The sequence below is a fragment of the Carassius gibelio genome, chromosome B8, assembly GCF_023724105.1.
Source record: "Carassius gibelio isolate Cgi1373 ecotype wild population from Czech Republic chromosome B8, carGib1.2-hapl.c, whole genome shotgun sequence".
NCBI classification, from domain to species: domain Eukaryota; kingdom Metazoa; phylum Chordata; class Actinopteri; order Cypriniformes; family Cyprinidae; genus Carassius; species Carassius gibelio.
In genome coordinates, this window is record NC_068403.1 from 11,412,908 (window position 1) to 11,433,910 (window position 21,003).

Consider the following 21,003-nt stretch of genomic DNA (forward strand, 5'->3'; position numbering starts at 1 on the left):
ATGCTGGTGATATCCTTGTGTTGGAAAGTTCCATCATTTATTCCATGTTTTATTTTGTTTAACAGATGCTCCAGAGTTTCAAGAAAGCTTTGTAACTTCGGGCGTCTTCAGTGTAACAGAACTGGTGCAAGTATCAAGAAGTGAGATGCTTTTGTATTTTGTATAATATATTTAAAAGGACAGTTCACCCAGAAATAAAATCTGGGTTGAATTATCATAACTTAGTGTCATATAACTGTAGAATCTTTAAAAAAGCCACAAGGTTGAGTTAATAAAGACAAAATGTACATTTTTGTGTGGACTGTCCCTTTAAAAGTATCTCTGGGAGTCTGATACATTTTAGTGAATCATTTTCTTGTCTTCCTATCTCATTTGTCCCTTCCCACCTCCCACACAGTCTGTGTCCACATAGCAGACGCAAGCGTCAATTTCACAGCCGTTTTATGTCAGCTTTGACAGTTCCTCATTAGAAGGGAAGGAATCCCACCAGTCTGTCCAATGTAATTGATTGTGTTTAGCTGAAATTATTTTCTTTTTCCTAGTTGGCTTACAAGTGAGTCAAATAAGCGTATCACTCCTCACACCTGTGTGCAATCACAGTGTTTTACAAGTTACAGACAAACTGATAGATTGCGAATGGGGAGTAATTAAATATCTTAATGTGCATTATGCAGTTTATCACCATTACCCAACATGCTCAAACCAGATTTTATTTTTTTGTTCACTCCTACACAATATTTGATGTAAGTGTTCATATGCTGTAGGTCAGTCATGCTGGAACAACAAGCCCATTGTTCCCACTTTGTATATACATACAACAAATTCAGACGTAACTGAACACACACCATACTGCCTGGCCATTAAGCTCGTGCAATTACTGTGCATTCCAACACACACACACACACACACACACACACACACACACACACACACACAAGAAATGGAATGATATTAGGGAAGAGGTCAGCCCAGGTAAGAGCAGACATGCAGTGGCACAGATTCATAAGCCTCCCGTGGGTTTAAACATGAATGTTTGAGATTACACCCACACGATGCAAGTATTTAACAAGTCGTGCTGCAAAACTCCAGTTTACTGTACACTAAATAAACAATCACTGATGTTAGCCATCTGAGTAAAAAGACTAAGAAATGGCTTAACTCCAAATATGCCTCTATGTGAAGGTGCCAAGGGATTTATCAGAATGTGCACTAGAGTTTTTACTGTCCCATACAATTAAGAAATGAGGCATTGCCTCGGTACAGTGAATGAATCAAGTTCCCTACCATGGTTATTTAATATTTACCATGGTACTGAATGATTACTATTTTCATTTCATTTCATTTTCATTGCCAGGCTAGGCTATTTCAAAGAATATGTGACCCTGGACCACAAAACCAGTCTTAAGTCGCTGGGGTATATTTGTAACAGTAGCCAAATATACATTGTATAGGTCAAAATGATAGAAAAAGATATTTTGTAAATTTCCTACCGTAAATATATCAAAACTCAATTTGGACATGCTCAAATATTGATTGCCCAGTATGCCCGTAGTGCAACAATGTTGTATGTTGTAAGGCTATCAGCGCCAACTAGAATTATTTCTGAAGGATCATGTGACACCAAAGACTGAAGTAATGATTCTGAAAATTCAGCTTTGTCATCACAGGAAAAATGTAATTTAAAAATATATTAAAATAGAAAACATTTATTTAAAATTTGTATCATATTTCAGAATATTGTTGCACTGTATTTTTTGATCAAACAAATGCAGCCTTGGTAACTTAAGACACTTTTAAAAGCAAAAAAATTATATTGACTGCAAACTTTTTAATGCTAGTGCACATGTTTGTATTTTTACAAATAGAATATATATAAACAAATACACAAAATAGAAAACGATTCAACCCGGCGCTCCCGGTGAGATAAGAACTCGTAGTAGGTGCTCTGGGAATGGGGAGGCAAAATAGAATGAAAAAAACACAGGTCCCAGGCACTCAAAAAGAATTCAGGTGGAGAAGGTAAACGTTAAGAACGTGACTTTGCACTGAGGAAGACCATTGCGGTCGAAAAACATATCAGCATTTTAATTTTGATATTGGCCATACCACAATAAAGGCTTCTTAACGTTTAACTTCTACACCTGAATTCTTTTTGAGTGCTTGGGACCTGTGTTTTTTTTTTCAAATACACAAAATAGTTCTACATCAAATTTATTTAAGCTTTAACTGTTGTATGCTTATCATAACCTCTGTATGTCTGTGTGTGTGTGTGTGTGTGTGTGTGTGTGTGTGTGTGTGTGTGTGTGTGTGCAGCACCAGTGGTGACGGGCATGGGGCCGAACTTCTCTCTCGGGGAGCTTCAGGGTCATCTTGCCTATGATCTGAACCCTTCAGGGGTGGGAATGAGGAGAACCCTTCCCAGCACCTCCTCTAGCGGGTCAGTACACTCTTCTCCACCACACATCTGCCTGCAGCAGACACACATCTTTTTGTCAAAGGCACTGTGTCCTTGAGCTACTTTTGACTGTTGATGAGATCTAACCTGTGTGTGTGTGTGTGTGTGTGTGTATATACGTACAGTATGTGGTTTAAAAAAAATTAATTGTTCTAAAGATGTCCATAAGTAATTACCATTTACCCTTCGTTTTTAAATGACCGTCATTTAAAAACAAGGGAACATAAGGAACTGTTTTTTTTTCTTTCTATATATCTGTCCACTATATAAACTCCATTTGTTTATTGAGCATATAAGTAAAATGTCCATTCAACTTCTATACTGTAATATTTACATAAATCATGTATCAGAGAGTTAACTTTGATTTATTTTAATTTCTGCTCTAACAAAAGCTGTAGTGGCATCCCAATTACCTCAAGATCAGAAGCAACAGTGACTACATTGTAGATGTTTGTATGCCAGCTGTTGTTTTTGAGTTTGGAAGTCCTTTGTGTTGCCATGAATGCAACAGCCTGCAGCAGTTGCTGATTGGTTCAAACAAACCAAAATATGTTTGGCCTATTTTGGCTGAAACTGCGGAGCATGTGAGATTTCAGGTCAGTTAGACAAGGCTTTGAGAGTTTTAAATGTACCTGTCAGCATCTCGCCATGATAAATGTTGGCCGTTAAATGTTTCTATATTGGCTGAATTAGACAGAGCGAGCCTGAGGCATTTTGAGTCAAGACACCAGTACACCTCGGTTGACAATAAGATTTGTCATGTGTGCGTCAAGGCAAAAACCACCCCAAAGCTGAATAAAAACATCACAAAACGACATCCTTACATGCACCTGGGAAAGATGAGTGAGTATGAGAAAACACGGCCCCTCACTCAGGTCTACTGAGAGAACTTCATTTGATTTATCTGCTTTTGTGGTTAGCCAATGCCTCAGTCCTGATTAATGCACTTATGTTCCATTAAACGCACTGCAAAGCTAAAACAAAAGGTGAATGTTGGCAAACTGCTCGTCGTAGCTGAGTGCCTGAGAAAATCAGGTCCAAAGGAACATCCATAAGGCACGTCCAGACAGTTTGGGAGAGCATTTGTTTGTCTGTGTAAGAAATAAGGTTTGACTAAACAATGCTTTTCTCCATCATTCATTTTTTTCCCCTTTCTTTCTCCATTTTTACTCACACAGAAGTAAGAGACACAAGTCAGGATCCATGGAGGATGATATAGACACCAGCCCAGGGGGCGAGTACTACACCTCTCCAAACTCCCCTGCCAGCAGTTCACGCAACTGGCAAGAGGAGATGGAAGGAGGTGAGCCTTGTGTTTGATCGCACAAGACAACGTTTTAACATAGAAATACAGCGTTGCAAATTTTATCAAAGGTTTTCAGTATTCCATTAATTTATTGGCCAATAACTTTAGAACTGGGCCATGAACTTATTATAGGGATGATCCCTCTGTAGCAACCTGGGATAAGGCACAATGGTGGCTTATACTGTATTGACTGTACCAGTTCCTTCGATCCTTGACCTCTACACCATGCCACCCATAATAAAATTTATTTTGTGCATGAGGGCTTGAATAGCTGCTCATTTTTACACTTCTGTAGTAATCTAGTCAAACTACACTGTAAAAAGTGTGGTAACACTTTATAATAACTTTCATTAATAAATCATTATCATACATTATGTGATGCTTAACGGATCATTAGTTAATATATATTCACAGATCTAGAAATGTGAAATAATGTGCTATAATAATGCAATAGTCTCAACTTTAGATTGGGTATTGCATGAACAAATGATTAATAACTGATTTGTTAAGATGTAAAAGTAGGGTGAATTTGTTCATTTGGGTCACTTTTTCCCATCAAAATGACTGCTCATAAAGATACTTATGATTAGTAAATGTTTATAATCATTTACAATTGATGAATAATTTCCACTTTAGATTGGGTACTACAAAAACATTAATAAACAAATAATTAATAAATGATTTAAGATGTGCAAATACTAGAAGTCTACACTACAAACAAAGAGCAAATATATGACCTTTAGACTGTGATTATGAGTTAATGAATATATAAACATGATGTGCTGAAAATGATTAATTAAGCTATATTTTCACAACATAAAATACAAATGAGCATTAGGGAATATGTGAACTGATGTTTAATGACATTTGTAAGAATACAAAAGTGCATTGGAAGTTTAATGATGTTTGTAAACATTAACTAATGATCTGTTAAGCATTATATAATGTTTGTTAATGATTTATTTATGAAGCTTTGAATCATTGTTAACCATCTGTCAAAATCGTTCTGAAAAGGCATTTCAATTTACATTAAATAATGATCTGTTAAACATTTGGTAATGTTTAATAAGTTCATTAGTTAACAGTAACAAGCACATGATCTAATGTTTCTGGATATGTGAATATATATTAAGTAATGATAAATGAAACATTATATAATGTTTGTTAATGATTTATTAATGAAAGTTAATATAACGTGTTACCTTGTTTTAGGTTTTTGGAATTTTATAACTTTAATGTAATTTTTATATTTATAAAATAAGTTTTAATATGTTTTTAAAGTTTGTTTTTCATCTAATATTTATATTTTATTTCATCTTTAACTTTTCAACTTTTAATAGTTTTATAGATAATAGATAAAATAATTTTCATAGATTTCCTTGTTTTAATCATTTAAATTTTATTTTTTGTTGGCAGTAACAACTCTGGTCCATGGTGGGGTTTATTTAAATTATAAAATATTCTAAAATATATATTTTTTTTACCATACACGCATAATGATGCAGAAATGCATGTCATTTTCTTCTTGCTGTCACTATGTAGTGTACAGGTGGAACATGATCTAGTTGACACAGATACAAAGCAAAGAATAGAGGTAGAACTAAACAGTTTTTCAACTAGTGGATGCCTATTGTGCACTGAGATTTTCATCTCCACAAGCATAGTTGTGGGCCTTATTTTTGAAGCCCATTCAGATGAATGACAAACATATCAGGTTTTCAACTGCTGTGGATGAAGTCTGAAAGCACAAGCTTAGACAGGACTCGGATTTGAATTTCCTTAACGTAGTGCCAAATCCTAATTAATTCATGAACTCTGGTTTTTGTGAAAGTCTGCAGAAAGCAGCACTGCACTCTGTACTGTACTGTACTGTACCTTTTTGCTGTATCCTCATACTGAGAGAGACCTATTGTGTGGTTGTAGTGAAGCGTTTGACCTTTGACCCTTCAATTGTCTGCTCCTCTGCAAATACAATTTTAACCATTTTAACAATTCATCCATTAGACTTTTGATTCCTTGGGATCTTCGTGAATTTTCAACTAGAATAACTGGGTTTCCTGCTATGCTCATTATGCAAATTTGTGGTTCTGTTTTGGAGGTATTGCGATTTATGTAGTTATACAGCAGAAATACATTGAAAATATAGCTCAAGTGTTACAGTGCACATCATAACTAACGAATGAAATGGGTATAAAGAATCACTGCCTTTGATGCTCTGAATAGCAGAGAGGTTTTGATAGCCATCAACCCACCGTAAAAACCCTTCTGAATCTTATAAAACCATTTTAGGCAGCTATTTTTATGCTGAAGCAGCTCTACTAATTTCACATAAAGTAGGGCAAGCAGTAGATATAGAAACCCTACTGTAATCCACCTCATGTATAAGGGGAAGTTTCAATGAGCAATCTATGTAGGGAAAGTGTCGTTTGTGGGAACATTAAAGGATATGTGTGGTTCGTAGATGCAAATGCGGTGTTGATGTTTGTTTGTTGTTTGTACTGAAAGATGTTGTATTATCTTGCATAGTGTGCTTTTAATAATATGTAAAATTGGAGTTCGTTGGAAGGCTCTGGACCAAAATCCAGTAACCTTTCTATGAAGAGAGCATTTTGAGGTAACATGCTGAAGGCTCTCCACAAGAAGGCTATACATCTGAATTAATTTATTTCATGTTTCCGGCCAGATTTTATATGGTTAGTTCATCCAAAAATGAAAATTAAGCCATAAATTACTCACCCTGAAGTCACCCTAGATATATATGACTTTTTTATTCTTTCAGACAAATTCAATTGAAGTTATTTTATGTTTGATGCAACTTAGTGGGTGTTGCACTGCATTGTTCCTTGAAAAGTTAAATAAAAGCTCACACATTAAAATAAAGTATCTCACACAAATGCCTCCTGCAGCAATAGGTGGCATGGCATTTGTTTTGAAACAGGGCTAAAATGCCCTAAATGAAAAAAACTAAACAAAAAAAACATACATTTTAAATTAATTTGCATGCATCATCTTTCAGTTTAATATTTATTCATGAGCAAAAGATTTCAAGTGTGTAGCACCAGATCAGCCTAAACCTTCAGAGTGTATTGTGAAATTAGAAAGGTGCTGAGTTGTCATTTCAGACCTTGCTTAATATCTGACTTTTGTCACACCCTTGTGAATATCCATTAACCCTCAAGGCGAAACTGTTGCTTTAGATCTCAGGAGACCTGCTTCACCCCTCCCCACTGATCTATAACCCACAGGAATCTGAAATCCATTACTCTGTATGAAGTAACAGCACTGGTCTCATATCAGCCTCCAGGACAAATCCTATCACACACAGCCGAACCCCCGCAGTGGACCGACCCTGCCCACCTAACTTCCTGTCTAGACGTTCCTAATGAGTTTCTCTTTAACAATCCCCCAGCTGATTGCTCTGGTCTCGTGCACCTATGGATTAAGATCTGAAGGTTAAAATGTAACATTATGGGGCAGAACTGTTTCCTTCAATGATTTGTGTAGGTATATTGCACTCAAAAATGGAAATCCTATCATTTACTCAGCCTCGCATGTGATTCTAAACCTGTCTGACTTTTTTCTTCTGCCGAACATAAAAAAAGACATTTTGAAGAACTTTGGAAGCCCATTGACTTTTAATGTTTGGATGAAATAAACAAACCTGCTTTGGTGTTTCACAGAAGAAAATAAGTCAAACTGGTTTGAAGTGACTTGAGGGTGATTAAATGACAGATTTTTCATTTTTGGCGAACTATCCTTTAAAGAACATCATAAAACCACAAACAATATCAAAGAATGTTGATTAAGAAGATCGCCACATATCCTTCCTTGAAAACAAAGCAGTTTTTGGAAACCTAAGATATATGTTCCACTTATTAGGATATCTTCCATATTGGGAAGGTCCTAAATAGATCACTCTGACATCCATATGGAGACATTATCTTTGATTTGACCTTAAATAACCGATGCAGATCATCAGCTATGGACATATTTTCCCATAATCCCACTGGTTTGGCCGCAAGGAGAGTGTGCACTTTCTGCATTGCACTGCAGCACTGTCAAACTCCAAACTCTCACTACACTGCGCCACCTTGTGGTCAGTTGTGGTAGCTAGAAGCATCTGCTGTGACCTGACAGAAGCATCGAGAGTGACCATGCAGTGCTCATTAATTAGCTGACTAAGCTTTCCTTTACACTCAGAAAAGTTTGTCCTTGTATAGAACAATGGAGCTGAATTTGCAGTATTCCGTATAAGCCAAGCGCAAGCTCTCCTCCCCCTCCTCCATCTCTCTCTACTTTTCTCTCTTTTTCACACAGGAATCTCCCCTACAGTTAAGAAGACAGAGATGGATAGTCCATCTCCTCAGGAGAGCTCTCCGCGTCTCGGCTTCACACAGCACCACAGACCTGTCATTGCAGTGCACAGCGGTGAGGGGACAACACACACATGCATATATCTCTCTGTTCTGTCATCAACACCGCAAACGGCTAGCTGAGAGGAACAAATATACTGTACAGTTTCGACTGTTGTGTTTGGTTATAAAAACTGTCTCTGCTAATATCATCATATCATGTGCAGCCTACTTTTTATAAGGCCCTGTTAAAAAAAAAAAGATATGATTTGCAACATGTTTTGATACCTTGATACAAGAAAACATGTAGGGGCTTTAATTTAGCTAGCGGGAATTGTTTCGATTGTGAAAAGTCAGAGTAACATCAGGGCTTTAGCTATTACATTTTGATGAAAGAGTATAAGCCAAAACTGTTATTTCCTTGGGAATAACATGAATTGTCCTTTATAAGACCAGGGACATGCATTAAAGTAAGTAGCAACAGTTTTTTCTTCCGTTTTGTTACTCATATTTGCATGAAACTGGTTATTGAAAAAAAAAAAGTAGAGTGCAGAGACATGGTTGTATCCATCGGTTGTTAATTGGACAGAGGCAGATCTGAATGCAGGTGATGGTAATAAACGGGCTTGTTGAAATATATTAAATATGCACAGAGAAATCATTCACAATTTCAATGGGCTGAGAGGAGAGTACTGTCAGGTCATTTCTTCTAGTTGTACTGCGATCTGTCGTCTCCAGAGCCTCACAGCTGGCTGAGTTATGCTCTAACAATTAGCCTGGCTGTTCAGATGAATTGGTGGAGCGTGTCAGCCATATGCTGCCTGCACTGAAGCATCAAGCTGATATTACCTCTGCTGGGCTCTGCCAAATGTGTTAGAGCATACAAAGTGTTCTGTAGAGAATTATGATGGTTAAATCTGACAGGGACCTGACAACTCAACAAAGAGCTCTTTAATTAAGACATTAGTTATAGAGTATGCAGTTTTATCAAATGTGTCACTAAAATGCAAGGGATGAGTGTTTGTTTATATACAGGTACACTAGCGTTCAGTTGTTTACTCACCCTCATGTCACTTCAAAACTATATGACTTTCTTTCTTCTGTTTGAACATAAAATGATAGATTTTAATGAAAGCTATTTTTCATCCAGTGGCCAGGGGCTAAAAATTACAAAAAAATAAGTAAAAGCACCATACTGGCTGTCAGTGAATAATTCTAGTGAATAAGGCAGAATATCGTTGTGTCTTTCAGGTATCTCTCGAAGTCCACATCCCTCCTCGTCTCTGCACTTCCCTGGCGGACCCATTCTCCCCCAGACTGCCTCCACCTACTTCCCACACACGGCCATCCGGTACCCCCCACACCTCAGCTCTCAAGACCCGCTCAAGGATCTTGTCTCTCTGGCCTGTGACCCGTCCAATCAACAGCCCAGCCCGGTAAGATCATCCCATTGAGCATGCCAACACATCAGCTTTCATTCACACTCTAACAATCACAGATGAAGCGTACATGAAAACGTATCCAAAATGACCCAAACATCATCCTCACTTGTTCAGCTAAACCAACCAGTACCCATAGTTCTGGTAGGACCCCATGTGGTCCCATATGTGAGCCAAGCACAGCTCTGAGCCTGCCATGTTTATTCATATTTAACACTGGATCTGTTAGTATGCCAAATTAAAAATTAGTTGAATTTGTGCATAAAGGGGTTGTATTTTCCATATCCCATGAACAGCATGGCATAAAACAGCATATCTGAATCTCCTGACTTGGTTGGAGAAAAGCACTATTTGCTCATTTCACATGCACCGGGTAAATAATAACAGAATATTCATGTTGACTTCTATCAACTTTCCTTTTAAAATGAGAGCTAAAAAAGACAGAAAGACAGACAGAAAGAAAATAAGTTTAAAACAGCAACATTTTGACTGTTTTTGGCAGAAAAAACATTAGTGGACCTCATGGAGGTCTAGTAGAAACAAGCAGCCTCAACACGATCAGACTTTACCCTTTCCGTTAAAGTCACCTGGAGTCATCATCTCTGTTTTCTTCACAAATACTCACAGACAACAGTTTCTCAGTGCCTGCGTTGCTCTGAGCAGATGAGAACCTGTTTGTCTGGGTTTATCATATCAAGGGGGTGGAAACCATGTGGGCGGAGTTTAGGAAACACCAATTCAAAATCACTGCTTAAACATTTGAAATTTTAGTGATATTTTTTTGAGCAAGCTTGTTTCCTGAAGTTAGTCTTAAAAACATGTTTATCTTGAATGCAGTGTCTCATCAAATTATAAATAAATATGCCTTAATTCTCTTGTGGCATTTAAAATTATTTATTTTAGTTTTTATGGTTTAATTTTTTATTTATTTAGACAAACAGTATAGAATTTTAATAGGGGCTGTTTATTGGTTTTTGGACAATTATTGATTATTGGTTCATGAAAATAAATATCGACCTACCAGGTAGAATTCTTTTTTTTTTTTTTATACCAGAGCATCCCTAAATACAATAAGTAAGTTATGGCAACATATGCTTTTCCGTTACTTTAACTCGTCAAATTAATTTAACCAATTTCTCTCCATTTTTACAAAATTTACATAAGATAAAATTTATTTAGTCAGATTTTTAAAATATAATTTAAGCTCAAATAACTCGTATAGCAAAATTGATTATACTTAAAACATTTAAGGCAGCGAATTAGGTTTTTAAGTTGAAGTTTAAATTTGTTATGGTGTATTTTATGATAAGTAAAAATTGATAGTCTGAATGTTCTGTAAGTGGCTTTGGATAAAAGCCTCTGCTAAATGCATAAATTTAATTTAATTGTAATTTTAATTTATTTTGCAGTACAGCTGTAGTGTCTTACATTTGAAATAGCTCAAACACTTTATTGGAGTGTTATTTCTTCTCATAATGACTTAATGATCCATAATGACCCAGGATGTCATCCGAGTAACATCACTGACGGGGTGAGCCGCTCTGGGATCATTCTGCTTGTTCTTACCATGGACCAAGAATTAGCACTGGCTGGATGGCTTCATTCTGACAGTGACATAAAGTACTAACACAAAGTGTGAATGACTTATCCTCTGGGTGCCTGTAGGAAAGTCATGTGCCATTTCCACGTCAGGCAGAGAGAGTGAGAGAACAGGAAATACAGCCAAGAAGGAGGAGATCTCTTTGTCTAGGGGTGTTGCTGATGTTGGCACAAAAATGGGGGAAGAGCGAGAGAGACACACATTTATGAATCTTGCCCTGTGGCGACCGTGCCCCGCCAATTCTGCAGACTCATTGAAATTCCCCCTACTGCAGTCTGACCGTAGCCATGCAGTCACAAAGAACAGCCGCACCGGCCCACAATGCCGCTGACTCACTCACCAGCTATTGTTGTGCAGGGCAGTGAGTGTGCAGTTTTACCCGCGAGAATGCAAACCAGAGCCAAACCATGAGAGAGAAAGAGAGCATGATGGAGGGTTTTATGGATTTGCGGCCAGGTTAGAGCGATAGAGCAATACATAATGGGCCGTTCACTAAAACAGTGTGCACAACGTTACTCTGTTTCTCCCACATAACTCCTGATGGTAGGAGGAGGTGGAGATATGTGACTGGACTTTAAAGGTTCATCAGAGACCATGTCATTTTTTCCACTTTTTGAAAACTAAAGAAATTTAGTACTTCAGACAAATACAGCTTGATTGAAAAAATCTACAGCAGGTCTTTAAATGCTGCAAGTGAATGTAGACATCACAACATCACAATGTTTACATTGAAAAATGGATATTCATTTTGAGATTTGCAACATTTAACAGTGTTAGAGAATAAGTTTGCCAATAATTCTAGCAACTTAAAACTGTTACAGTGTCAGTAGTGTAACTGAACAATGTGTATTCTTTCTCCACATTACATGTACCCTTGGACAGTTGCATTGAGTCCACTGCATTATGGGTGTTGAAGTTTCCCTACCTTTTTGGCTATGCCACAGCCCTTTTATCTGTTTTTCATTTAGCAATATTTTTTTTAATTTCACCTTTCTACTGCATAGACAGTCAAGTTTTATCAAAAGCCCACCTTGTCAGTGAGGAATCCCCCGTTAATTGAGTTTTAAGTAGAAATGTGTGTTCACTGCTCTGTGTGTGTGCATTTCGGATGGGTTAAATGCAGAGCACAAATTCTGAGTATGGGTCACCATACTTGGCTGAATGTCACTTCACTTTCACTTTCACTTTCACAAATGATCTCTGTGTTGAGATCACATAACCAGACATGCGTTGAAATGTAACGGTATTCAGTTCCGGTTTGGGCAGCAGAGAAGCTAATGTGGTGTAGAGGTTTTTTAATACAACAAATGAAATGTATTTCCTAATACTGTGTTCCATTCAATGCCAGATGCAAGATATTCCCCCTAGATTTCTACAGGTTGTCCTATTATGTTTCTTCTTATGCATGCAAAATGGCAATGCTGCATTAGCATTTGTTTTTGCAGGCATGCAAATATAAACAGAGATCGTTTTGTACTATTTTTAACCCAACTGTTTCTATAAACATTAGCTTAACAGGTATTATTATCTGTAATTTTGAAATCATTCTTTTAAACAATAAAGTATGGTGCAAGAAGCACCAAAGTCATTGGTTTGATTCCTAGGGAATGCATGAACTGATGAATATCTTGTAAACGTTGAATGTAATGTAAGTGGCTTAGGATATAAGCGTCTGCCATTTATAATGTAAATGTAATCAAGTATAAATGTATGTTTACAATTAACTTTGCCCTCAGTGTCATGCATCTTTATCAGTCTCAGTTTTGAAAAGTTTGAAATCTTTTTGTGCCGTTCTTTTACACTTTTCCAAGTAGGAAGTTGGAAATTCCAATTTCTAAACTGAATGGAACACTGCATTGACCAAAAATGATTAACATCTTAAGGAACTGTTAAAATCATAGTCCTTAATATGCAGATATATAAAAGAATTTTAGCATCAAAGGAAAAAAACAGAGCTAAACAGAGCATAAGACAAAGACAGAGACAGTAGATGCATGTATTGTGATGTGTAGAGGCAGTGAGGTATCCCTCCCCTCAGTGGCTGACTATTGCCCTCTCTTCCTCTGCAGCTGAATGGCAGTGGTCAGGTGAAGGTATCCAGTCACTACATCTCCTCTCAGATGCTGGCCCCCCCGCCACCCCCCGGCCTGCCCCGTCTGACGCTGCCCCCAGAGTCCAAATCCAGCACCACCTCTGCAGACGCAGCTGCCAGCTCACCCACCTCCCCCAGTAAGTGGGACGCCTGCAACCCGTCCTCTCTGTCCCACCTCTGACAGGGAACCATACCTATAGCCAAAAATCCAGACAGCAGCACACACACAAAGAAATAGAGTGAAACCCCAGGATTTACATTTTTAGAGTGATTCAATAAGCAAGAAACCTTAATCGACAAATGAAGATGGCTGGCTCAGAGTTAGTGGTCTGGCTCACGTCACAAAGAAACAACACACAGTTGTCTTGGCTTTTAAATGGATAGCACATTTTATTGTATATTAAAATGTATGAACTAACAAAAGTTAGTTTAGCTTTTTCTTTCACTTTCAACAGAAAACTCAGCTTTGCCATCACAGGAATTAAATAAATTACATTTTTAAGTATATTTTATTTACTTTTTTAATTATTAATAAAAGCAGCTTTGGTGAGCAGTAGAGACTACTCAAAAATGGTAGTGCATTTATTTACATTTTTCCTTTTAAAAAAAATAATTATTTATTTCTGTTAATAATCAGAATAAACAATGTTTTGTGTTTTTTGTAGTTAATTTGCAGAACTTTTGGCTTTTTACAGTTGCCAGGCAACATTGCAACTCGGCGCATTCATATAGATTTTAAAACAGTTTCAAACTGAACTGTCTGTTAAAAAAAAACACAATTTCAGTGTTAGAGAAAAAAGGAAAGTGCCTTTCCATCAGTAAACCATATAAACACAGATACATTGGGATGACAAGTCGATCAGCTTTAATGGGCCAGTGCTTGCTGCCCTGTCCATTAATCATGCTAATTTAATTATTAATGCAGAGAACGGCTCAATATGTTCACCATCCGCTGTGCTGCAGAATCCCAGATGATCAATCGCCTCGATACACCATCTCACACAGTCAGACTCAATGCTCTGCATGATTATTCAGCTAAAATGATGTCCCATAATTACTTCAGCTTATCCAAAGACGTATAATAAAGATGAATGCGTAGATTGTTGCGTGTTCTTTTATTTACCAACAAGACAAAGAGAATTTTTCAAAGAAACATAAGAAAGCACATCAGCTTCTGTAATTGTTGAGAATGCTGAGTCTGAAGGAGCACATTCACTCGCAACAGACTGGTTTTTCATAAGCAGACAACAGAAGAAGCCTCCGACACACCGAATATTTATTTACACAGTCTGACGGTAACAAACAGAAACTGTGACACACTTTCAGCGTCTATTTAGTGCCTGTGTGAAACAGATGCATGCCGTACGCCCTTAAACTGCATTTTAGATCCGTACTGAATAGAGTAATATTAAACTGTGTGTTTTAAACACTAAATCCACCAGGAACCACATTTTGAAACTGATATCACTGCTTATACCTTACAGAGATTCCCGTGATGTTGAGAATTTGAGAATAACTTTATGGTCACATTTGAATCCCAGTTGCTCTCTTTCTTTCAGCATACTCTGCTCCCGGGACGCCACCTGCCAACCGCTCCTTCGTAGGAATTGGTTCTCGAGACACTGGCAGTCTGTATCAGGCACAGGTATCACAACACAAACCTCCAAATGCAGTTTATTCAGACACAAACTCACAGATCATCCCCTCACACACACACACACACACACATCTCAAATGAAATTGTAATGTTATTACTACTGAAAACTTTATTTTTCTTGATAACTCTCAGAAAGCTAACCACCATGAAAATGTTAAAAATTCCATCTTGATTTCAAGCAGTACTTTAAAATTTCCCTTGAACCCCAGTGCCCTGAGGAAACACTACAGCAGCGCTAGTCTGGACCCTCTGAGAGACCCAAGCCTTCTGTGTTCAATTATAGATCAGAAATGAGCAGATCCAGTATCTATCGCTGGACCCTCAGCTGCCAAATGAAATGTAGTCTTTCACATTAAATATATAGCCAGTGTAGATACAACACCTTAACCAATATATGGGTAATTCATGGAATGTCTGAGGAATTAATTAAAAATATATAGTTTTTCTTTTTTTTAAAGATGAAAAAAAATATGTAATATGTATATTTTTATATTAAATATTTTATATTTTATTTCATGTTTTAAAAATAAATTCTGCTGTTTGTTTCATGCTCAAATTAAGCAAATTTCAGAAACGTTTTTTAATCATGTTTATCTTTCTTCATAAAAAAATATTAGCAAAATCAAAAATTGATTAATTGAGTTGACACGGAATGACCCTGCATAAAAACTGTATTCTGCTAAATATATTCTCTGACAACATCTTACTCAATTCTATTACCAAGTAAATCATTTTTTGCTTTATTATTATTATATCATATATATAATGTTATTATTTTATTATTATTATTTGAAAATAAGACAAAACAATTATTAAACGAATGGGTTTTCTTGCAGTCCACCATATAATTTTATGAATTCAGCCTTCATATTTATTAATCACATGGGAAACTTTTGCATGCTCAGCAAAATCCTGACCTGATTAAAAGGCACAAAATAGCATCTGACATTTTTTGTGATGCTTCATGAATCCTCTAGGACACGAGCCCATAAATAAACACTTTAAGAGGTCTTCATCAGTAATAGCTGAGATTTGGCTGGGGAATGCGGCAGTGCTCAGGTAAAATCTGAACCGTGGAGGTGATTGAACTGCATGGCCGAGTGCGCTGCTGCATTGCAGTGCTTTTCAGATCCATAAAAAAGTGTAAATGCAGTTGACTGAGCCGTATGATGAAAGAGAGAGAGAGACAGAAGAGTGATCAATGAATACTGGAGGACTAGTGTGTGTTAGTGTGCATTAGAGATCATTTCTTGAACACCTTCAGCCTGACAAAGGACAAACAGACAGCAGGTACACGGCAGTTACGGTTCTTCTTCTTCTTTAGGTTCTTGTTTTGCATGTTGTCCACTAGGGAAAGTCTGAACTTGTCTGGCTCTCATCTAGATCTGTGTCTGTGTCCCTTTGAGAGTATCATGAGCTTAGAGAAGGGGAATAGAAGAAGTCAAATGACCGTGGGGTGGGGGTGGGGGGTGATTTCCGTTCATTTGCTCCGTGATGGTCATGTCCAGGGCTGTCTGGTTGCTGGGGAAACCAGACGTGATGTAATTGTCAGATGAACCTGTGCTTGAGGGAGTGGAAAAAAAAATAGACCACTGTGACCAATCAAACTGACCAATCTGTGTTGTACGACCGAGACTAACATTAGAGTCATTGACTGTCCAAGCCTAGTTTGACAAAACACGGTTGTCTTTTTCTTTCTTTCCCTGTAAAAAGTGATTTTTACAGAAAAAAAAAAAGACATTTTTATTTATTTATTTTAGTTTATTTAGTTTTCTTATACAACATAAATTAGATCAACAAGCACAGTCCAATTACTATTTTTACCTGAATATAAAAAGACTTGATTATCATTAAACAATTAACTTGTTAAACTTGTTAATTAAAAATTATTTGTTTTATCCTTTTTATTCCTTTTGTTTTCGACTTTTTTTGTTATTTGAAATAAAGACATTTAAACATAATTAATAGTAATTAGTAGTATTAAATATAATACAATTTAAATATAAAATATAAATAAAAGAAGAATAATAAATTATCCTTGGCAACTAAAGTCAAAAATTGAAAGGCAACTGGAAATGATTAATAAGACACTAAACTTTGAAAACTTTTTAAAGATTTAAAAATAAATGTAATTAAACTAAAGTAACTGAAAAATATTAATAAAGAAAATAATAGTATAATATAAATAATACTAAAATAATACTGGTAAAAATCTAAGTAAAAATTTGAAGTTCCTGTCATACCTGTTTTGGCCTTTAAAAATAAATTTAAATAATCATTATAATCATTAGTATTTAACAATATTGTTTATTTAACTGTATTGTTTACAGTTTTTTAATTTTTTTGCACATGAAACATATTTTAATATACCTTCCTTTCTTTCTTTCTTTCTTTCTTCCCTCTCTCATTATTTGGCTTTGTATTAAACTCAGTTTAATGGACTTCTGTTGTTTTCTTTTCTCTGATTAAAAGGTACATTACTAACAGTCTTTGTTTTTAGAGGAGCTTGTATTTCAGCCTCACCCCCAAGCTCTCCTGAAGCATTGCAATTAAAGGGAAAGCCTGTCATTTGTTAGGCCCTTGTGGTCTAATATGTCCCCCTTCTTGGACTGTGAACCTGCCCTCGTCTCAGCTTTATATTTTCTTAACCTAAACCACCTGTCACCAAGACAAAGCCTATAGCTTTTATAGGGAACTAAATATTTAGTTTGGAGTGATGCTTAACCACTGTTAGCCTGGGCTCGACTGGTCGCTGTGTCGCTGAGGGAGTGAGAAAGTTTGAGCTTTGGATGTGCCCTAGTGCAAAGAAAAATGGAAATATCAGGCAACTGGGAAAAAGAGAACAGTCTGTAATGATGAGACAAAGATGGATTGGTAACACTACAGATTTTAACTTTATGATTTAATTTTAACACCTGTACCTTAAACTTGCTGTCTTTACAATTTAAATTGGAAATCACATTTGTGTGTCATTATGGATATCAAGTAAATGATTGATGTTTTCATAAAGTATTAGAATTTTAACATTGTATAATTTCCATATCTGGAGTTTGGCTATATTCAGATTTAGAGTGGCTTAATATTTATATATCTTTTATAAACTGTAAAACAGAACATTTGTTGGTTTTTAATGAATATAACAGAAGTTGTAGCAATATGGTAAGCTCATATTTAACTAGTCAAGCTTTTTTTTAATTTTCATTCATGCCACTCTTCTTGTAACCAGTTTGTTTATTGTTCCACCAATCAGCCTTAATTTGTTTGATCTGATTCGGCTCACCAACAGCAACCACTAAAAACTTCCACGAAGAAAGCAAAGAGTGTGTCATTTTCATGGCACAGTGTGGTAATGGCAAATATCTGCTTAATTTAACTTCTTTAGTCAGTTTCACTTGTGGTTTTGCATTGATTTGCTTGTATCAACATTTGTATAGATGAATTTGATAATGCCTACCCACTTTCTGGCCCGGTTCTGTTAGCCTTCACCACATTAATCAAAGAAAATACAGGAGACGACGCTACACGTGACATTTTCTTGAGCTGTTTTGATCATATTTAAGTATAAATTCTAAGCAGGCCATCAGTTTGAGGTGAGACGGGAGATTATATCTACAAAAATATTACAACCAAGAAGAGAGGCATATGTTGCGGCACATTTTCCTACCAAAGAAAGTACTGAGTTTCCATAACAAACATTAAACTGGAAATCTATTTAATCTCAACTTGACTCTCTAGAGGAAGAGGATTGTGGATTTATCTCATCGAGAGACATTTTCAGTGTGGTAAAATGGCATGTTGTCACTTGAACGCAAAGCCAAGATGATATCCAGAACTCTGGAGTATATATATATGTCTGTGTGTGTTTCTCCACAATATATTTATAAATTCAGTTTTTCCTCTTGAGTATTCAAGGATAACATTTAGCCTTTCGGTTTCGGGTGGAATGCATTTCAACAAAGGAGTGGCTGTAATTGTGCTGTCAAATTCACAGGGCTTGAAAACCAGTACGATCCCCACACTGCCCACTCTCACGGGCTCGGATTTTGATTCAGTAATCAACACCAAATATGATTTGGGAAAATTGCATCCCAATCCACTGTAGTAATCACTCAGAAAACAGCATCTTTGCATTTCCCAGCAGTGTTGACTGTCGTTATAAACGTATTTCTCTTCCTGGCAGTAATTTCTAAAGTCTGCTGAAGTGTCATGGGTTGTGTGAGGTTAATCTTAGCTCCAGTATCACTCCATTCATAGCGAGCTAGCGAACAGAAGTCAAAATAGACTGATTTCATGAAGTAAAAACTTGAAAGGTGTGGAAGTAATGTATGATTAGTCGCTTAATAATAACTTTTGGCATGTTATTTTAGATAACTGGTGGTGCATGTGGTCCATAGATTGCGAAACTGCCATTTTCGTTGATCAATGAGCAAGAGCTGCCAAAACTCTTTGGCGCACTGTTTTTATACCTAAATGTGTCAAACGATTTTAATGTAGATTCTCAAGGCTGTGTGCTAATATCTGGGCACTGCATTGTGGATTTTGGGAGTCATTAGTCTGTGGTTTGGTGTTGATCAAGAATCAAGCCATCAGTCTGATGTACACAAACTCTTCAGCAGGGAATGGGAACAAATTTTCTTTTTTAGCATTATTAAATCAATTCATTTGGGGGTAGTTAGACGTCTGTTGGACTGCTGTGAAATTACTTAAACCTTAGTGGAAAATATTGAGCCAGGGGCTTATGGCTTGAACTCCTTTTTTCTGTTTTTAAACCTTGTCAAATTTTCAAAAGACTTCAGTGGTCTGTGAATGAAAGCCAAAATCCTGTTATGCTTTTAAAAGGTTTTGGGTGGGATCCTGCTGAGCTCTCTGTCTCTCTCTCTGGCACTTGTAGCTTTTTAATTCTGTATTAGTTTTAATAGGTTCCTCAATTCTGGCCACCGACTAAGTGTTTGCCTCCCATTATCAGAAAGACTGATTAGGTTCTGTTGAGTATAGAAATATACATAGTTATAAATTTTAGAGTGGTGTGCGTTTGCATTGTTTAGATCCTCATGGACAGGACACATACCAACTACTGCCACCACCTTTTTTAAAAACTAATCTCACACACCATCTGGGTATATAGGTGTTTCTTCGGCTACAGACATTTTAACGTTACAGGGTGTGATTTTTATCAAAACTAGAACAAATTTTAGATCTTATATATATCTTATATATATATTATCCATCCTTTATATGTTTCAAATGGGTCAATATTATAAATGTTTATTGTGAAATTGTATTATTTCTAGTCATTCCCACAGGTGTCGTTTATAAAAAAAAAATGTTTATTACACTAACAATTTTCCCGCTAAGGTTTAATGAAAAGTTAGTATAATTGCATGCCTAAGATGTAATATAAGGCAAAAAAAATAAATATACATTACTGATCCTTCAGAAATCATTCTAATACACTGATAGAAACATTTCTTACTATCAGTTGAAAACAGTTGCGTTTCTTTAAATTTTTGTGCAAAAATCTTGGACAAAATTATAGTTTTTTCTTTTATGCCAAAAATCATTAGGATATTATGTAAAGATCATGTGCCATAAAGGTATTTTGTAAATTTCCTACTGTAAATATATCAAAACTTAATTTTTGATTAGTATTATGCATTGCTAAGAATTCATTGGGACAATTTCAAAGGCGATTTTCTCAGGATTTAGATTTTTTGCACCCTCGGATTCCAGGTTTTCAAATAGTTGTATCTCATCCAAATATTTTCCTATCCTAATAAACCATACATCAATGGAAAGCTTATTTATTCGAAAAATTGACACTAAAGAGACATATTTTTTTGCAATGTCAAAGTCTTTGTCACTTTTGATCAATGTAATGCATCCTTGATTAATAAAATATTCATTTTAAAAAGTATAACTTTTAAATGGTTGTATAAATATCACTCGTGAACAGAATATTTTTATTGGGTATCATTTCTAATCAAATTATAAAGTTGTCATCAAAACATGCAGAGATTCCATGAAAAGTGAAATGACTGTTGGCTATGAAATAAGTCATAGCAAGTTAAGGTAGCTGGCCTTTTTATTTCAGAAATGCAGTAT

At 36.2% G+C, this 21,003-nt stretch overlaps 1 protein-coding gene across 4 annotated transcripts in view; it reads left to right on the top strand.

Moving 5' to 3' along the window:
* Positions 1-21,003, top strand: part of nfic (nuclear factor I/C) — a 95,625-nt gene that overhangs the window by 65,084 nt on the left and 9,538 nt on the right. For 2 of the 4 annotated variants that reach the window (XM_052563754.1, XM_052563753.1), the window contains exons 4-10: positions 66-140; positions 2,314-2,437; positions 3,634-3,758; positions 8,079-8,189; positions 9,365-9,549; positions 13,222-13,381; positions 14,804-14,889. In XM_052563754.1, the coding sequence (XP_052419714.1) occupies positions 66-140; positions 2,314-2,437; positions 3,634-3,758; positions 8,079-8,189; positions 9,365-9,549; positions 13,222-13,381; positions 14,804-14,889 (866 nt within the window). The remainder of the gene's footprint in view (positions 1-65; positions 141-2,313; positions 2,438-3,633; positions 3,759-8,078; positions 8,190-9,364; positions 9,550-13,221; positions 13,382-14,803; positions 14,890-21,003) is intronic. The other 2 variants (XM_052563756.1, XM_052563755.1) reach the window with 2 other exon arrangements.